Consider the following 19275-nt stretch of genomic DNA (forward strand, 5'->3'; position numbering starts at 1 on the left):
GCACTGGAAGACAATAAGAAAATGAGTTTTCTTATATTGAAGTGACTACTGCAGTTAACGCCAAGCCGCAACATAGAAATCTCAGACTGTTGCTAAGGAACCTACACGGCAACAGTATATTAAACTGGCTACAATAGAGTTACATATATACACATATACACTCATACATACATACACATACAATAGCTTTTACGAATATAAAATACTAAAATACTTATAATAAGTTGTCTCTGCTGTTACGGAACAGCTCCGGACCCTTCCCTGTGGGCGTGTCATGATGTCGTCTGCGTGCAGTTATGTCCATGTTTGTACTTCCGTGGGTGTGGGTTGTTTGTGAGCGTGTTCGTTTGTTACACCTGTGCCTTGTCGCGAGGTCACGTGGGTCTGTGTAACTCACCTATTTAATGTGCGTTCGCGCAGTGTCGTGTGCTCGTCTTTGTCTAAAGCTACGTGTCAGCGTGAGTGAGTGTTTGTGTGCTACTTGCGCTCCGCACCAAGCTATTTCGTGTTGTGTCCAATAAATGTTGATTGTGCACCGTAATCGTCGTGGTGTCTGCCTCCTGCACCCAACGTTACATCTGCATTACAAATAGGATATTGTACCACAAACAAAAATACACACTGAAACGGATGGACATGAGCACATTTCACATGCAACAATAGAAAATAACCGAACTTTAACAGATTAATATTAAAGATATCAACGAAACACATACCTGGAAGACAATAAGAAAATGAGTTTTCTTATATTGAAGTGACTACTGCAGTTAACGCCAAGCTGGGTAAATAAATAAAAATATCTCATTAATGAAAAATAAAAGGATTAGTTCATGCACTGCTAGCACGGCGGCAGAAAAACAGTCTCATACTAGTTTCACCTGACTTTAATAGAATAAATAAGTCCATAAACTTTTAACAATTACCTAAAACAATTGATTCTCCACAAAAAAAATATATTATATTATATAGTTTTAAATATATATTATATAGTTTTAAATATATTTTATAATTAAATAAAGAGCAGTATTTTTAACTTAAAATGTGCTTTTAACTACTATTTATTGATGAAACACGGAGCTCAGAACCTACCCGCAACATAGAAATCTCAGACTGTTGCTAAGGAACAGTAGCTCAGAAGAATCAAACGTAGCGTAACTGCAGTTCACCACTTAACACTAGGGGCGCTAAAACTCCATTTAATTTAATGAAATTCATCAAAACAAAAATAGTATTTTCTTATTCTGTTACACACCCTAGTGGCTAGGTTCATAACAAAATAATGTTTTTTTCTTATTCTGTGCCTCTAATCAGTGCGTTTGAGAACAGAGAGCAAGACAGGTTTTCATGCTTATTTATACATTTACATTTATGGCATTTAGCAGACGCTCTTATCCAGAAAGACTTACAAAAGTGCTACGTAGTTGCTTGGAATCTCCAAGGCAGTATAGATAGTCCTGAACACAAGGTACTCTAAGCTGGAAAAACCACTAGATGAAAGTCATATGATACCTATTATGCCAAGTCATTATTATACCTGAATATACACATCACCTGAGGAACAAGACAGTAAGCAATTCCTATAACCCAATTATGCACAATACCTGAGAAAAAGACAGTAAGCAATACCTATAACAATCACCTGAGGAAATAGACGATAAAGCACAGTATAATTAAGTGCACTTTAGAGGTGGGTCTTCAGTCGGCGTCTGAAGACAGCAAGTGACTCCGAAGTCCGGACACACAGGGGAAGTTCATTCCACCATCTTGGAGCCAGGACAGAGAAAAGTCTGGATGCTTGTCTCCCATGTGTCCTGGATGATGGAGGGTCAAGACGAGTCATACTTGAGGCATGGAGGGCTCTAGGTATGCTTCTGGGTTTTACCATGGCCATCAAGTAAGGAGGAGTGTGGCATACAAGCACACACACGCACGTACACAGACACAGACACTACTTTTTATTGAACATAGAGACACAGACACACACTCAGGGAGAATTTTTTGTTGACTGCCAATTTACCTAACCTCCATGTTTTTGGACTGTGGGAGGAAACCGGAGATCCCGGAGGAAACCCACGCAAACACGGGGAGAACATGGAAACTCCACTCAGATAGGGACTTGAACCCAAGACCCCAGTGCTGAGAGGCAAACGTGCTAACCACCAAGCCACCGTGTTGCCCATTTTTGATGCGGGCAGCTACCGGAAGCCATGGTTTGTCTATTTAATGTGCGTTCATGCAGTGTCCCGTGTTCTTCTTTGTCAGAGTCGTTCATTGTGAAAAACCATAAGTGTTTATACGAGCGCTCTCTGTGCTTTTCATGTTAATAAACATGTATGCGTGCAAGGAAATCTGGACTCGTTGCCTCGTCCTTCTCCCTGCGCCCATCACAAACGCACTGTATCACAGTCCTCTGTAACTGAATTAAATGGGCCAGTGAGACTAAGGCCTCCTTTCAACAAATATCAAGCACAGGGGTTCTCAAATGGTCTCGGCTCGGGATCCACATTTTCTCATTGTCATTAAGTCACGACCCACTTTTATACAATACAAATATTATAACAAATTAAAAGGGTAAACAATTGGTGGTTACCATGGCAACAAGATTGGTTTGCATGCTGAGCTTCAGACAAAAAGAAATTATTCAAGGAGCCAGTAGGTACTAAAAGGAAAAAATCAGGCACCGATAACTTTTTCTAGGTAGTGTAAGGGGGTGTTGCGAGTCTTGGTCACTAGGTGTCAGTATTCGCGTTATGCAAATTCAATTCAATTCTTTATTTACCTCAGACACAAGGTACATGGTCCATATCAAGAAAGAAAAACAAAACAAAACAAGATAAAGTAAGAAAATAAAAATAATAAACAAGACAGGTACACACCCCTCAGACATATAGACACTCTCTCCATTGTCGCCTAAGCTTAGATGAGAACCTCACCAAACTCTTAACTGGATTAACTAAAGATTCAATTATGCTATTTTGTGAGAAATCCAGTCTACACATGAATTTGTAGATTTCTCAGGACTGCATCACATCCAGGCACATTGGAGTGTGCAAAGAGGTAACTGGCACTAAACCACCTAGGTAGCTTCATCAACAGTCTCATAGTGTCATTATATGCTACTGTCAGCTTCTGGTAGCTGCTTTTCTTATACCTACACCATAAGTGGGCAGTATACATGGGTGAACAGAAGGCTTTAAACAGAAAGCATTTAACATTAACAGAGCACATGCTGAACTTACGAAGTAGCATGTTAGCCTGGGCATATAATTTACTTCGTTGAGGGAACATGTCACGATCATCACTGAGATCATCAGAAATTATATGGCCAAGATACTTAACTTCCTCACAAACCCTAAGTGGGCTATCACCCAGATAGAAAACAGGGAATGTCATCTTGTTATCATCCTTACTCCTCACTATCATGACATGACTCTTCTTTGCATTGAATTTAATGTCAAACTCCAGACCATATTGACTGCATACCTTAAGCAGTTGCTGCAAACCAGCACTACATGGGCTCACAATGGCCAGATCATCTGCGTACATGAGGTGATTTATCATAGAACTGCCAATTAGGCAGCCTGTGGGACACAAACTCAACTGTACTGATAAGTCATTCATGTAAACATTGAACAAAGCAGGAGATAAAAGCCCGCCTTGGCGGACACCATTAGATACATGAAATGGGGTGGATATTCTACTCCCCCATTTCACATACATCGTCTGGTGACTGTACCAATACACCAAAATCCTAATGATGACCTTTGGGACACCCCTCTGCAACAATTTCATAAATAACTTACCATGATTGATCCTGTCAAAGGCCTTAGAGGCATCAAGAAAACACATAAAAACAGTAGAGTTCTGGTTCACATAATTGGCAACCATTTCTTTTAACGCAAATTTACACATATCAGTGCCATGTTTCTTTTTAAATCCGAATTGATTATCTGATGTTAGTAAAAATGCATCAAGTCTTGTGAGAAGGACTCTTTCTAGAACCTTGGAGGGGACACTAGACAATGCTATTGGTCTATAGTTATCAATACTGTTCAGCTTCCCTGCTTTGTCCTTTAGGACTGGAACAAGCAATATATCCAGAAGAGACTCAGGTAGCACCCCATGGATAAGGAACCCAGTAAAACACATTGCCAGTAGAGGACAGAGTTTCTTACTGCCATACTTAAGTTGCTCAGCACAGATTTGATCCATACCACATGCCTTATTATTTTCTAGTGCCGATATCGCCTCAAGAACTTCCTCTGATCTTATTACAAAGTTTTCAGTTGAATCTATGTTATCTACTACAAATGGGTCCTTCCTTATACAATTAAACAGCTCTTGGTAATGCTTACACCATTTCTCAACAATATTTTCAATACCAGTCACTCCTTCTATATCAGAAGGGAGAGATATTTTGCAGTTGTTCAGAGCTTTAACCTCCTTCCAAAAGTCAAAATAATCATTATCCTGTAATCTACTAGCAAATGCATCAGCTCTCATAGTGTTTTCTTTCCTCTTAATAAAGCGGAGAGCATATTTAAATTTTGCATTTGTGGCCTTTTTATCCAGAAACAGGGGGCCTTGTCTTGGCCTGCCTGCATCACACCAGTTTTTAAAAGCCTCTCTGGCAACAGTATGAAGATCATTAACATATTCATTCCACCCAGGTTTAGCATTACTATGCATTTTGCCTCTCAAAGTAGTTATAGAAGTACTTGATGCAGTAAGACTGCTGACAATGTGATCATACAATAAGCATAACTCACTACCATGGTCATCATTATTACAACTCATGTCCTGGCACAGCAGTGCACTTCTATGTAATTCAATCAGACCCAGCAACTTGTCAGTAGATGTAAAATATTTGTTCAATTCCCTCTCAGGCACCTTAAGCCAGTCTAGTTTTTTAGCATCATTTGCATCATTGTATGGAACCAAAGTTGTAATATTTTCAACATTCCGTGTCATCAATATAGGCATATGATCAGAGGTGGCCAGGCCATACTTAATCTCCATATTAACCACTGAGGAATGAGCATCCGCTGTGCACACCAGATGATCAAGCCAGGAGGTGGTTTGCCAAGCATCACTCACATAGGTAAAACTACTATCAGGCAGCAAGAGCTGGCTTGTTAAAAACAAATTATTTTCATTACAGAACTCAATCAAATCCCTGCTAAATACAGACTTACTATCAGATAAATCAGCATTAAAATCACCAATAATATATACACATGTAGAATCACATTCTTCAATATATGCCTGTAGAAAGGTCAACCTACTTACAAACTCATCCTCTGCCTGAGTAGATTCATAGGGCATATAAACGTTTATAATGAGCATTCTTTTATTATCAATATTGATGTCAAGGCCAATGGCCCAGTCCACATTTAATCTCATAACAGACACTATAGGATCATACCTCTTGTTCCACAATACCGCAACACCCCCAGGTATTCTACCCCGCACAATCCTAGTGCAGAGGTCAGTGGTGGACTCACCGGCTCCGTAAAAGTCTTTGTGCAGAACATTCAGTCTGTCCAAATCTTGTTTCGGCAGCCATGTTTCTTGAAGACACAGAACACTCACTTTTCCAGCATCGCTATTCCCAGTCCGCAGGCCACGAGAATTATAGGAAGCAATTTCTGTGTATTGCAATTATCCATTACGGACCGCTCCTTCATGACCACATTACTATTCTCAGACCAGATGGACCCAACTGGCAGCTTCTCCGGCACCGAGGCGCTAGGCTCACTACGATAACGTGCCTCATAAAAGCGCCGAATAAACAATCCAGCAGGCCAGAGCTCGGGGTCGTACATCTCTGCCACCTCCTTACATTCCGCAGTGACTTGAAATGAACTAAATCTCCCATGCAATGTCTCTATTTTCCGACACTCTACAGCTCGTCCAAGTTTGCTCCTGAGGTATTTACTGAGTGTATCAGCTTCAAGGTTAGGATCAAACCTCGTTGCGAAAACACTCACCCTCTTCGTTTGTACTGACTGTATACTCGATGACCCAGTACCCATTATACCAGGTTTCTTACGTATGGGTTTGTGGTGTGCCAAGTCCGTAGAGGGTTTTCTATGGCAGCTTTCCAATGCAGCGTTTTTCCGCCGTCTCCCCCCACTCACGACCCGGCACCAGGGGAGTGAGTTAGGCAGTGTCGGTACTTGATCTTCAGGCAGTGCTATCGCAACTAAGGCGGTGTGGTTATCTGTTATCGCATCATCCTTCTCTGCCCGCTTTGACGACTCGCCCTCTTGTAATCTGTAATCTTGTAGTTGTAATCTGACGTAGATTCTCTACATTACTGTTGTCAGAACTGAGCCCCGCGGTATCCCCAAGGGATATCCACTGCAACCAGCCGGTTATCTAGAGACTCAGTAACCGTGCGCAGATTTTCACACGCACCCACCTGCGCCTCCATAACTTTTTGCATGCCGGCAATGCTGCAATTAATTTGTTGGATTTTGCAGCACTGAGACGTCAATACTAGTAAATGAGACAGGAGGCAGCTCATCTAGGAAATGAGAGACGAATCTTGGAATATCATCTCCACATTCGTTCAGTACTTTCAAGCACAATTTAACGTTGTTTATGTCCTTTTGAGCGCCTTTGTGCGCTACCAACCGCTGTGATATCCTGGTACAGACCTCGAATAGGACCTTCTTTGCGGATTCAATCCGCTCAGAAGTAGGGCTGCCACAAACGATTATTTTAATAGTCGACTAATCACCGATTTATTTTTACGATTAGTCGACTAGTCGGATTGTACGTTAATTGAATATAAAACATACAGCTTATCACACTAGAATGCAACTGCTATTATATAACCATCATTAGATTTCAGCTATAACTAAAAATAAAAACAATTAAGATAGTTCATTAAACCTTTAATGAAATATGCAGCTTGTTGCAACAAACAATTATTAAAATAAGGATAAGGCACTGCCTTAAAAAACACAAAAATAAATAGGCCTACATTAATAAAGAATTTTTTTTTAGGTTTTTCTTTCTTTCATTAGTCTCTGGCATCAAACTTCGCTACATTTAAATCAAATTAGGTAGGGACCTGAAACTAAGGAGTTATTCACAAAAAATAAAGTTTTGGTCTCACTGACGTTACAGAAAATACACGAATGCGTGCTAAGGCTAATTAAACCAATCGCGATCACTAATGTTAACTTTTACAGTTACCACAAAGCAGGGTTGCCAACTCTCACGCATTGAGAGTGAGACACACGCATTTGACCGTCTTCACACGCTCACACACCACACATCCGATATCTCACGCCGAAAAAAAAGTTGGCAACCCTGCGATAAGTAAGTACTAAGTTAACGCTCTGTTTATGGTAACTTTAGCAGCTAACGAGCAATTTAGATTACAGAGATGACGGTCCCTATTCATCGTTGTCACAAGTAGCCACAACATGCTTCAGGTACGTGGTTGGGCTGCCGTGGAAGGCAAGTTCTGCCTTGCAGATATTGCACGCGTTTCGGAACCCGACTACGGAAAATGATCCCGCACTTTTGAGTTCCGTAGCCGGGTAGCCACGATACCAGAGCCTGTCTGTATAACGTCCTGGGATGTCGTCAACTGTCTACCCCGGTTTCCACTAAACTGCGCATGTGCGTCAAGGACAGAAACGCAGACGCAGCAGTTTGGAGAGGGAAAAAAACGACGCATCGACTAATAAATTAGTCGTCGACTATTTTAGTAGTCGACATAGTCGTGACTAGTCGACTAATCATGGCAGCCCTACTCAGAAGTGAAATGGTTTGTCACCAATGTGATGATCTCATCCTGACTCAACGTCCTCATTTTCACCACAACAAAGTTCAGGAGTTCGTCTTCAATGATCAACTTTCCATCTCGCGTCTTATATATTTCTGGTGAAGTGCGAGAAAATTCCCTAAATGCGGAGCAGCACGCTGTGCTACTTCAGCCGCAATACATCCGGTCTCTTTGACACATACAAGTTGTTTGTATGTGTCTTTGAAAGTAAGACATGTGGCCAGTGTTCTGTAATAATATTTATAGCAGGCGTACTCAACTAAATTTGTCCGCGGTCCAATTTTGGCAGATACCTGTGACCTAAGGTCCGGGGGGGGGGGGGGGGGGGGGTGTTTTGTCTGAAACGATATGTGGTAGAAACACCCCTCAAAACAGGGGAATGAACATTTACCTGACCAATTTTAATGTTGCTATGTGTTTCAGGTTTGAAAAGTGCTGGAATTTAGGTTAAAGTACTTTAAAATGCTTGAAATTGTAACTGCTTGGTTTCACAACAAATCTGTCTGACTGAATAGTTCTCTTGTATTACGTTAACAAATACGAGCCTCTTGTAATTCCAGGACGAAACGTGAGAACGTGAAGACATGAAGATTGGGCGTTTTTAAAATAAACAACCATTAAATAATGTGATAAAAAAGCGAATTATTTCGAGTATACAGTTGTGATCAAATTTATTCAACCCCCACTGAAATAAAGTGTTTTGGCCAGTTTGACATTGATTTTGATAATTTCAGTCATCTTATTTACAATTATATCAAAGAGGCACTTATAAATTAGACAAACATAACATAATATTTATGATGGAATAACCACAAATGTCTTTACTGTGCTCACATCATTATCAGTTTTATTCAACCCCCTAGTGACATTATTTTTTAGCACTTAGTACAACATCCTTTTCCAGTTATGACAGCTTTCAAGCGTGAAGCATAGCTTGACACAAGTGTCTTGCAGCGACCTATGGGTATCTTAGCCCATTCTTCATGGGCAAAAGCCTCCAGTTCAGTCACATTCTTAGGCTTGCGCACTGCAACTGCCTTCTTTAGGTCCCACCAGAGGTTCTCAATTGGATTTAAGTCTGGTGATTGCGATGGCCACTCTAGAATGTTCCAGCCTTTCATGTTCAACCATGCTCTAGTGGACTTGGATGTGTGCTTCGGATCATTGTCCTGTTGGAAGGTCCAACGTCTCCCAAGCCGCAGGTTTGTGACTGACTCCATCACATTTTCCTCCAAGATCTCCTGGTACTGAAGGGAATTCATGGTACCCTGCACACGTCAAAGCTTTCCTGTACCATTAGAAGCAAAACAGCCCCAAAGCATAATTGACCCCCCGCCATGCTTCACAGTAGGCAAGGTGTTCTTTTGTTCATAAGCCTGGTTCTTCCTTCTCCAAACATAGCGCTTGTCCATTGTCCCAAACAGTTCTAATTTAGTTTCATCTGACCACAGTACACTGTTCCAAAACCTTTGTGGCTTGTCCACATGACTTTTGGCATACTGCAGTCGACTTTTCTTGTTCTTTGGAGTCAGCAAGGGGGTGCGTCTGGGCGTTCTGGCATGGAGGTCTTCGTTATGCAGTGCGCGCCTTATTGTCTGAGCTGAAACTTCAGTGCCCACATCTGACAGGTCTTTTCTCAGTTCCTTAGCAGTCACGCGGGGATTTTTCTCCACATTATGCTTCAGGTAGCGCACAGCAGTCGCGGTCAGGATCTTCTTTCTGCCACGACCAGGTAACGTTTCCACTGTGCCCTTTAACTTGAACTTGCGAATGATACTTCCAATAGTGTCTCTTGGAATATTTAACAACTTCGCAATCTTTTTATATCCATTGCCATTCTTGTGAAGAGCAATAACCTCTTCTCTTGTCTTCTGGGACCATTCTCTTGCCTTCACCATGCTTGGAAACACACCAGTAGATGTCTAGAAGGAGCTGAGTATCACAGTCCTTTTAAATCTGCCTAATTGGTGCTTATCATGCTTGATTGCTGCTCGTTGACATCCACAGATGTTTTCAATACCTGATGGAAAACACTGGAATGAACCTCTGTTCTTAGGAGTGGTAGTTGTAAAGGGGTTGAATAATTGTGTCAATGAAGAAATCACAAAAAGGCCATTTAATACTTTATGACAAAAAAAATTGATGCTATCTTAGTTGCATTTAGTTCTTTAACAAGTCCTTGTAAGATTTCATTATGAACACAATTACAAATGTGCACTGAATTCCATAAAACCCTTCGCAGCATTGGGGGTTGAATAAATTTGATCACAACTGTATGTATAAATATTTAACTTAATTATGTTTAACCCTTATATGGTCCAAGGGTCTGTGGGACCCATTTTTAAAAAATCAGCTTAAAAAAATTCTACAATTTTTTTTTTTTCAAACTGAGATTCATTGGTCCTTGGCTCATTTTCTGTGAGCAACATAAATCAGAAAATATTTTCAATGACCACCCCCCCGTACCCCCCCCTTCACATTTGTATTACATACAGGGTCCAGGGTCCACTGGGCCCTGGGCTAGTCAAAGTGGGCAATCAACATTGGGTTGGGTAGTTGATAGTCGTCTGTATGACTTTAAAGGATATACAAACAAAGGACAGAGGAGTTTGGCATGCAAAGGTGAGCAACCATCAACACTTTTGATGGTTGTCACATCAGGGGTTGATTGCATATTGTCAGACAGCAGACGAAGAATCTCTATAGAGACAAAGGGGTGAGATCTGAAAGAAGCATCTTTTCTCTCAGCCCTCATTATCCCTCCCTCCTCTCTGGACCTGTGTGTGTGTGTGTGTGTGTGTGTGTGTGTGTGTGTGTGTGTGTGTCTATGTGTGTGTGAGTGTGTGTTTCATCCAATCATGGGGACATGATGCTATAAATGCTAAAAATGCTAAAAATGCTATAAAAGATGGCAAAGCGATTCTCAGTTCAGACTGCCTTACAGCTGCTATTGGAAGAGACAGAGGATTTTGATGGTGATTCAGAAGAAGAAATTTCAGGATCACATTTCTGAAATATCAGAGTCTGATAGTGATAATGAAAAGGAGGATGAGCAGCAGCCAGCTCCGTTAGCACCAGCCCGTCAGCAGCTAGCCATAGGACCAGCCTGTCAGCCAGCATGATTTATGATTCATTTCCTTATTGTGTTACATTTTAATAAAAAAGTAACTAATAAATAAATGAGAGCAAACTAATTTAACATATGTATTGTTTATTTTACTTGCAATTGGGCTAAATCTGCTGATTATTTTAACAAAAAATGCAATGGGTCCCCCACGCCCAGCTGGACCCCAAGAAGGTAGACCACGCCCGGATCTCATCAGGGTTAACATGCTGGGAAATATTGAAATGGACCTTGAAAGTGACGTACAAGTGCTTGAACTCCACCTTATAAAGGTGTATAAACCCTGAAAACGTGACTTTGTTCATTGCGCTGAAGCGCGGCGCGCGCGAAGTTACAAAATTCGAGAGGTCCACGACCTCGCGAACCGACAGCGCACGCGGAGCCACAGCGATTACGTCATTTTCGCCGCGCTGACCCTCGCGCCGCTCGCGAAGCGTCAACCAGGCTTGTAGCCCGGGGGGTGGGGGGTGGCGAACGTAACACTCGTGACGGAGTGTTTTTTCAATAGCCCTGAAATAAATGTTACGGTTTTGTTTTGGTCCGTATCCAGTTAATCAGGAATTAGATTGGGTCCGGACAGGACTGCGTTCGGGTCCGGATCCGGACCGCGGTCCGCCAGTTGAGTACCCCTGATTTATAGTAATTCGTTAAGAAATATGTTATATTTACGTGTGTTTTGGGAGGGATTGTGAAGGGATGTCAGGCCATATATAGTTCGTTGACCTAATTTTGACGATATGGCTGGATGTTATCATAGTTTGATCATGCAAGCTGAGAGGAGAGAAATGTGGTGTGCTGCTAGTTTTTTTTTGTTTTAATTCGAGTATCAGTTTTTAGCGGAGGTTAACCTGTTCTATTCATGCTTGATTAGACAACTGTCTACGCAGTTACTTTATTTCTGTATTTCTATTTTTTGTTTTTGTTTGTAAATGAGAGCTGGTGAGTGTACAGTTGGGGAGTACAGAGGTAATGGAGTTTTGTTTTAACACAAGAGAACGGTGAACGAATGCGCTCATTGAGTGTGAGTTAAGAGTAGGGATAATTTGGTTAAGAGAGTGTTTTGTGCTTCTTTGAATGAACTGCTCGTACTGTGAATAAACATCGCCACCAACTGATTGCACCACATTTCCGCGCTTCCTGGTTTTCCTTCCATAACACCAAAAACAAATCACAACGCAGAGGCCAACTGGGGAGCCATGTCGGAGACGAAGAAGGGTTACAGTACCATAATAATATACAAACTAATAAGCTTTGCAACACTCACATCAGATCAGCTGTTATTTAGGATCTCTGCCACTCCAACATGACTGATGTGTTTCTCTTCCTTGTAACTGCAGTAGAGTTGGTTTCATATTTGTGGTTAGTTTTTGTTTAAACATTTCAATAGATTTTCAACAGTCCATCACAAGACCATAAAACATACACAAAGTGCATCCTAAATAAACCTAGAACTCAGATATGGGTATTCATACTTGTTTTCCAATTTGTGGTGGTCAGTTTTTGTCAAATATTTCAATAGCTTTTAAAATGTCCATCATAAGAGCATAAAACAAGTTATATTGCATTACGTGTATTCTAATCAACAAGCTTCTTTGGTGGTCTTAAATGGACCATTTAAAAGCTATTGAAATTATTCCCAAAAACAGGATGTGCAGTGATCTGGGGCCTTTACGACCACCACTTGCGTCCGTGTTAAGGTCATTTGTAGACGTTGCCTTAGATGTTGCAGTGGTGACAGGAGTATATTTAAAATAACATGTTTTTAAAAATACATCTATTTTTAAACAAAGTTGTAGATGTTTGTCCTGGTTGCCAGAAATAAGAATTTTCCGCATATGCGACCGTTAAACCAAATTTACTGAAGTTTTCTAGTATGCATATTAGTGACTTTTTGTCCAATTAAAATTAACTTAAAACTATGTACACTTATAAAGAAGTGTGTCCTCTTTTGATCCGACAGAGATGTAGACTGTGTGAAAAAATCCGATACTTCACTTTTTTCAACAAGCTAATGCTTAGTGCTAAAGTTTCAGCTCCGCTCCGCTGCTTTGAGAGTCATGCTGGTGATCGGATTCCCGCATTTGTTGATGAGCAGAGACGTCTATGTGAGTGGGAGCTACAGCATATCATTTAACTTTTAAAATACAAAATCAAAAGAAAATGGTGGATGTTTTTTTCCAATTACAAAAATCCTCATTCATAAAAAAAATGCTGTTGTATCGCCTGTCGTCACTGGCGAGTGAAATAATTATATTACTCGCAATTAATATTTATGGTTGTGATTGCGACAATTTTAGTCACAGTCTGAAGCCCTGGCATGTCTGACGCGTGCCCTTTTTTTTCAAGATAAAAGGTGAATACAAAATTAATCCTGTCTCATGTAGTGCTATCAGCCGATAAGGTGATTATAGTGGGTGATTTTAATATCCATTTTGAAAATCGGTGTGACTCTTTTAGCATTCATTTTCAAGCCATTCTTGATTCAATGGGTATCACTCAGAATGTGGTGGGTCCTACGCATAACTGTAGTCATACTTTAGACTTGGTCTTGTCATTTGGTATTGACATATCCAGTTTAGCAATTATTCCTCAGAGTGAGGCTGTTTCTGACCACAGCCTCATAACATACGAGTTGTGTTTAACTGACTGTGTTCATCGGCCACCCCGCTATCAAATTAAACGAGCTATAACACCCAGCACCATAGCCGCGCTCACTGATATTTTACCGGGTCTGACAAACACTGATCCACTTGTAGCTCCGGAAGGACTAGAGCGTTTCACCGAGCACGTCGAGACTTCCCTTCGTACAGCTTTAGACAAAGTTGCACCACTACGATATAAGAGAACCACGGAGAGAAGAATAGCGCCATGGTACAATGAGCACACGCGTAGCCTCAAACGAGCCGCGCGGATCCTGGAACGTAAATGGCGAAATATGAAGTTAGAAGTGTATAGACTATCATGGAAAAGCAGCCTTATTGAATATAAGCATGCCCTCCATATGGCAAAGTCCTTATATTTATCGGCCTTAATAGAAAAACATAAAAACAATTCAGGACTCCTTTTTAAAACTGTTTCCATCCTTACGAGGAGTCATGAACAAAACAATTCTCTTATTCCACTAGAGTGTAGCAGTAACAATTTTATGAAATTCTTTAATGATAAGATTGATAAAATTAGGGAAAACATTAGTAGTGCTATCTCAGAGCCTGTCAACATGCCAATGCACCTTGACAGTTGTCTGGTCAGCTCTGATGCCCTGTTAGAGTCCTTCTCCCCAATTGGTCGTGAGGAGCTTATTTCACTGGTGAAATCTGCTAAACCCTCCACATGCATACTAGATGCTGTACCAACCCAACTACTTAAAGAATTACTGCACAGCAATGTAGAACCGTTGCTTACTATAATAAATTATTCTCTGAGCCTGGGCTACGTTCCCAGTTCATTTAAACTTGCAGTCATCAAGCCGCTAATTAAAAAACCTGGACTTAACCCCCAAGAACTGTCCAACTATAGGCCAATTTCTAATCTGTCTTTCATATCCAAAATTTTAGAGAAAGTAGTTTCTTCACAACTCTCTTCCTTCTTACAGACAGAACATGTCTTAGAGTTATTTCAGTCTGGATTTAGAGCTCATCACAGCACTGAAACAGCACTAACTAAAGTACTGAATGATCTCTTAATATCCTCTGATAAAGGACACATTTCGTTTCTCATACTGCTAGACCTCAGTGCTGCTTTTGACACCATTGATCATAATATTCTACTTAATAGACTGGAGACACTCATTGGCATAAGAGGTCAAGCACTCTCCTGGTTCAGGTCCTACCTGACAGATCGTTACCAATTTGTGCTAGTAAATAACGAATGCTCTGAGCATTCTAAAGTAAAGTATGGTGTCCCACAAGGATCTGTACTGGGCCCCATATTATTCTCATTATATATGCTACCACTGGGCACTATCATTCGTAGGCATGGTATTAGCTTCCATTGCTACGCAGATGATACTCAGTTGTATATATCTTCTAATCCAGATGATACCACCACAACTCTCAAGATTGAGAACTGCGTCCAGGATATTAAAAACTGGATGGCGTCTAATTTTCTTAAACTAAATTCTGACAAGACTGAGGTACTGATTCTTGGGCCTAAAGCTGTTAGAAGCAATTGGGCTGATAGTCCCCTTACCCTAGATGGTTTTTCAGTAACACCAAAATCTACTGCAAAAAGTTTAGGTGTCACTATTGATTCTGATCTTTCATTTGACACACATGTATGCAATGTCACTAAGGCTGCCTTTTTCCATTTACGTAATATTGCCAAGCTGAGACACTTACTTTCATTAGCTGATGCAGAGAAGCTAGTTCATGCTTTTGTCTCGTCGAGATTGGACTACTGTAATAGTCTTCTAATTGGATGCTCTAAACAGTCCATAAAGAAGCTACAACTTGTACAAAATGCAGCAGCTAGAGTCCTAACCAAGGCTAGGAAATTCGATCATATTAGTCCCACTCTCGCCGCACTACACTGGCTGCCGATTAAATATCGCATTGAATTTAAAGTTCTCCTGTTAACCTATAAGGCGTTAAATGGTCTTGCCCCACAATATCTGAGTGAACTCATTGATTACTACAACCCATCTCGCCCTTTGCGCTCCCAAAATGCTGGATTTCTCGTAGTTCCAAAAATTAGTAAAACTACAGCCGGAGGCAGAGCTTTCTCTTTTAAAGCCCCTCAATTATGGAATAGCCTTCCAGCTCCAATCCGAGACTCTGACACAGTTCCAATCTTTAAATCTAGACTTAAGACTCACCTGTTTAGTCAAGCCTTCAGCTAAAATTCCCCTTGTAAGGTGTAGGGGCTTGGGGGCCCCCAGACGTTGAGATTTCTGGTGATCTGAGATGTTGATGCTGTCATCCAGCTGTGTCTTGGCATCACTCTATTTGTGACTATGACTTGACTGGAAAGCAATGTCTCAGTGAGCCCTCATGCCTGTGGTCACCTCTGAACCCCTCCCTTTAGTTATGCTGCTATAGATTAGTCTGCCGGAGCCACATGCTGATCACTGGCACGTGAGCTACGTACATTTAAATCAACGGTGGTTTAAATTCATGTCCACTCAGTCTGTATTATCTATCTTCTTGCATGGCTCTACCCAAGACGATTGGATACAGGCACCTGCAGGCACCTGGGGGATGGTCTGGCTGCTGGTGGATGTGCTGATACCGGGGTTCACCTGGGGAGTAACACTGCAGTCGGAGCCTACAATACCAGCATCACTGCTCCGACACGGAATGAAAGCCTGGCATTCATCAACAGACATTTACAGTGACAATATCAAAACCCAGAACTTTCAATTCTACCTTTTACCTAGTCTGATTGTGTGAATTATGTGTGACTTGTGTATTTGTGCGTTAACGGGCCGCCCAATGGAGGATGGGTTCCCTTTTGAGTCTTGGTTCTCCCAAGGTTTCTTCCTATTCCCCACCATCATAGGGAGTTTTTCCTCGCCACTGTCACCTTTGGCTTGCTCATTAGGGTTCTGGACCCATAGTATTGTTAACCTTGTAAACCCTGTAAAGCTGCTTTGCGACAACTTGAGTTGTTAAAAGCGCTATACAAATAAACTTTGATTTGATTTGAAAATTAGAAGAGTAGACTTTTAATTTTTACAAGCTGTCCGCGACCCACCCAGAACATGTCCGCGACCCACTTTTGGGTCACGACCCACCAGTTCAGAATCACTGATCTAGCATATTTTTTCTCACCCCTATCATCTTATTTGATACCTTGAAACAGAGTATTTTGGATTTATGCAGATGGAAAAAATTATAAAGAAGAAACTTTTCAGTTTAGCATTTATTCATGTGAGTCTGCCCCCCCCCTCAACTCTTTATACATTTATATAGAAGGTTTGTACAGTCACATCCATGCATATTATTCCCCTGCATATTGTTCAGTATGATAAATGAACATTATCCTATTATGTACATCATTTTAAAAAAATCTATCTTTTGACAGGAAATTGAAGGTTTATGGAATTCTATACAGAGAAAAGTGCAGGGTTAAATTTGAATTTCATTGATTTCATTTCATTATTTAGTTCACCAGCTTCTCTTTATCAAAGAAGCTGCATTATCACCACAGAGTAAGCACCATGGGACCCTGCACCCCTCCTAGTACACATTATGGCTGCTTTGATTGGATTTTTAGTACTTGTAACACTCATTGATCAGCTGTTGATAAATGGTGAAAATAATCCTTCTGATCTTCAGGCTTCTCATAATGATCTCATAATGATCTCCTCTCTCCATAGTAACACACATGTTCACTCCTGGGGAAGGCTGTTCTGCAGGGTCACTCATCAGTCATGTGACTATTAGAAACAGCATCAATTAGACAGTCATATGACATCAATCATACATGATGTTTTTGAGTTCACCAAAATCACAAAATATATCGTTTGGATTTCTCTGGAATCTACAGGACTCTTCTTATACACTGCAAATATCACCCTCTAGATGCTTCTGTCTAAACTCTCTAAACACCAGAGACTTATTGTCCATCTAAAATCTCATTGTTAGTTTTGTACACTATGCTTTACATTTCATACAACATACATGTGCCATTAATGTGTCTATAATTAATATAGATTATTTGACTTCTCTGGCTTCTAAACTGGAGCACATTGACTCGGTGTTACAAATTGTAGTATAGACCCAAATAATTTTTTTTCCCTTAAACAATGCAGACTTATAGAAACTCAAGCAAATGTGTCCTTGGGTTTCACTTAATGTCATATGGTATGACACTGGGTCATCTGTGTGAGCAGCAGACTGCACATACACATCCTGGAACGTACCAGTCTGTGGTTAAAAGCTCCATTGTAATAAATTACAACATGTTTGTTATTTACCTCCTAGCTATAGTGTTTGTCATGGCCTTACATCAGAAAAAATATTCTACAGAAGGTGTTCTACAGCCATGTGACAGTTTAGGACACATCCTACCTAGGGGTAGGGGAAATGGAAGTAGAAGGGGAAGGGGGGGTACTCTGTAAAGAATTTAATTCTTCTTCGTTTTCTCCTTCATGATGTTCATCATATTCCTCGTTTTCTTTGCCATTGTCTGTGTATAAGGCACAATGTGAATGGTAAAGGTTACAGATCTGCTTTAACCCAGTTGAAATTAACTGTGTTACAGAACATTTAAACTGAACTGTTTAAATTTTAACTGTACATAGTGTATTCTAATAGTTAAAATTTTCACAATGTTAAATAAGAAACAGTATAATGTAGCATGGGCTTGTGTTAGAGTGGAGTTTGCTGTTATGATGCTCTGTTGCTAACACTGCTTGGTAGTGCACGCCAGTCTAAACTGCCCACATTAGTGGAATCCCACTAAGTTTTGTTATCCAAAAAAATTCACAAAATTCCAAAGCCTGAAAAAAACTCCATCCCTTACTCAGAGCTATTAAGACTTAAGCACATTTGTAGAAAGAATGAAGATTTCATCCAGAAAAGAATGGAAATGTGTGAATATTTTCATAACTGTGAGATTTCCTGAGTCATAGATTATGCCTTTGCTCATGTTTTACCGGTTCATAGTGTGGACACACTGACCTATAAACAATCTGCTGTTAAGACAACAAGAATTATTTTGTGCTGACTTATCCTGCAAATAAAACAGTGACTAATATACTTCAACACATCCTCCAGGATGATGCAAATACCGGTTAGGGTTAACCCTATCTAACCCTAATCCTAACCTTTTTAGGTATCCTCCACTAATCTCCTACAGACAAGACAACATTAAAAATATGTGTCATGAGTGATGACCATTGAGGTAGTATTGATGATCATTCAGATAGTGACTGGAATCTAAAGACCTCCCCAGCCTCAACGACTACTGACCTGTTGTGCTCACACCAGTGGTAATGAAGAGCCTTGAAAAACTGGTTAGAAGTCACATCATGACATTCCTAACTACCACTTCTGACCTTTACCAATTTGCTTACAAGGCCAACAGGTCAATAGAGGATGCCATGACCACTGCCTTCCACACAGTGCTGACCCACCTGGAGCAACCTGGGAACTATGTCTGTCTACTCTTTGTGGATTATAGTTCAGCTTTTAACACCATCTTCCGCCACGGTCTCATGAGTACACTGCTGAGATTCTGTCTACCTCATTCCACATGCCTTTGGTTTAAAGACTGCTCACAAAGGGTCAGAATTGGCCCCCACACCTCCATAGCTCTTACACTCAGCACTGGTTCCCCTCAAGGCTGCGTGCTTAGCCCTTTGCTCTCCTCTAGACCTCTGACTGCACTCCCATCCACACCAGCA

General features: G+C 40.8%; 1 protein-coding gene across 4 annotated transcripts in view; it reads right to left on the reverse strand.

The window, feature by feature from the left end:
• Window positions 1-16769: 16769 nt before the first annotated feature.
• Window positions 16770-19275, reverse strand: part of LOC143510962 (uncharacterized) — a 78550-nt gene continuing 76044 nt past the window's right edge. For all 4 annotated transcript variants that reach the window (XM_077000888.1, XM_077000887.1, XM_077000890.1 and 1 more), the window contains 2 exons: window positions 17939-18056; window positions 16770-17304 (listed from right to left, as the gene is read on the reverse strand). In XM_077000888.1, coding sequence (XP_076857003.1) covers window positions 17286-17304; window positions 17939-18056 — 137 coding nt within the window. In that variant the 3' untranslated portion in view covers window positions 16770-17285. The remainder of the gene's footprint in view (window positions 17305-17938; window positions 18057-19275) is intronic.

The sequence above is a fragment of the Brachyhypopomus gauderio genome, chromosome 3, assembly GCF_052324685.1.
Source record: "Brachyhypopomus gauderio isolate BG-103 chromosome 3, BGAUD_0.2, whole genome shotgun sequence".
NCBI lineage: Eukaryota > Metazoa > Chordata > Actinopteri > Gymnotiformes > Hypopomidae > Brachyhypopomus > Brachyhypopomus gauderio.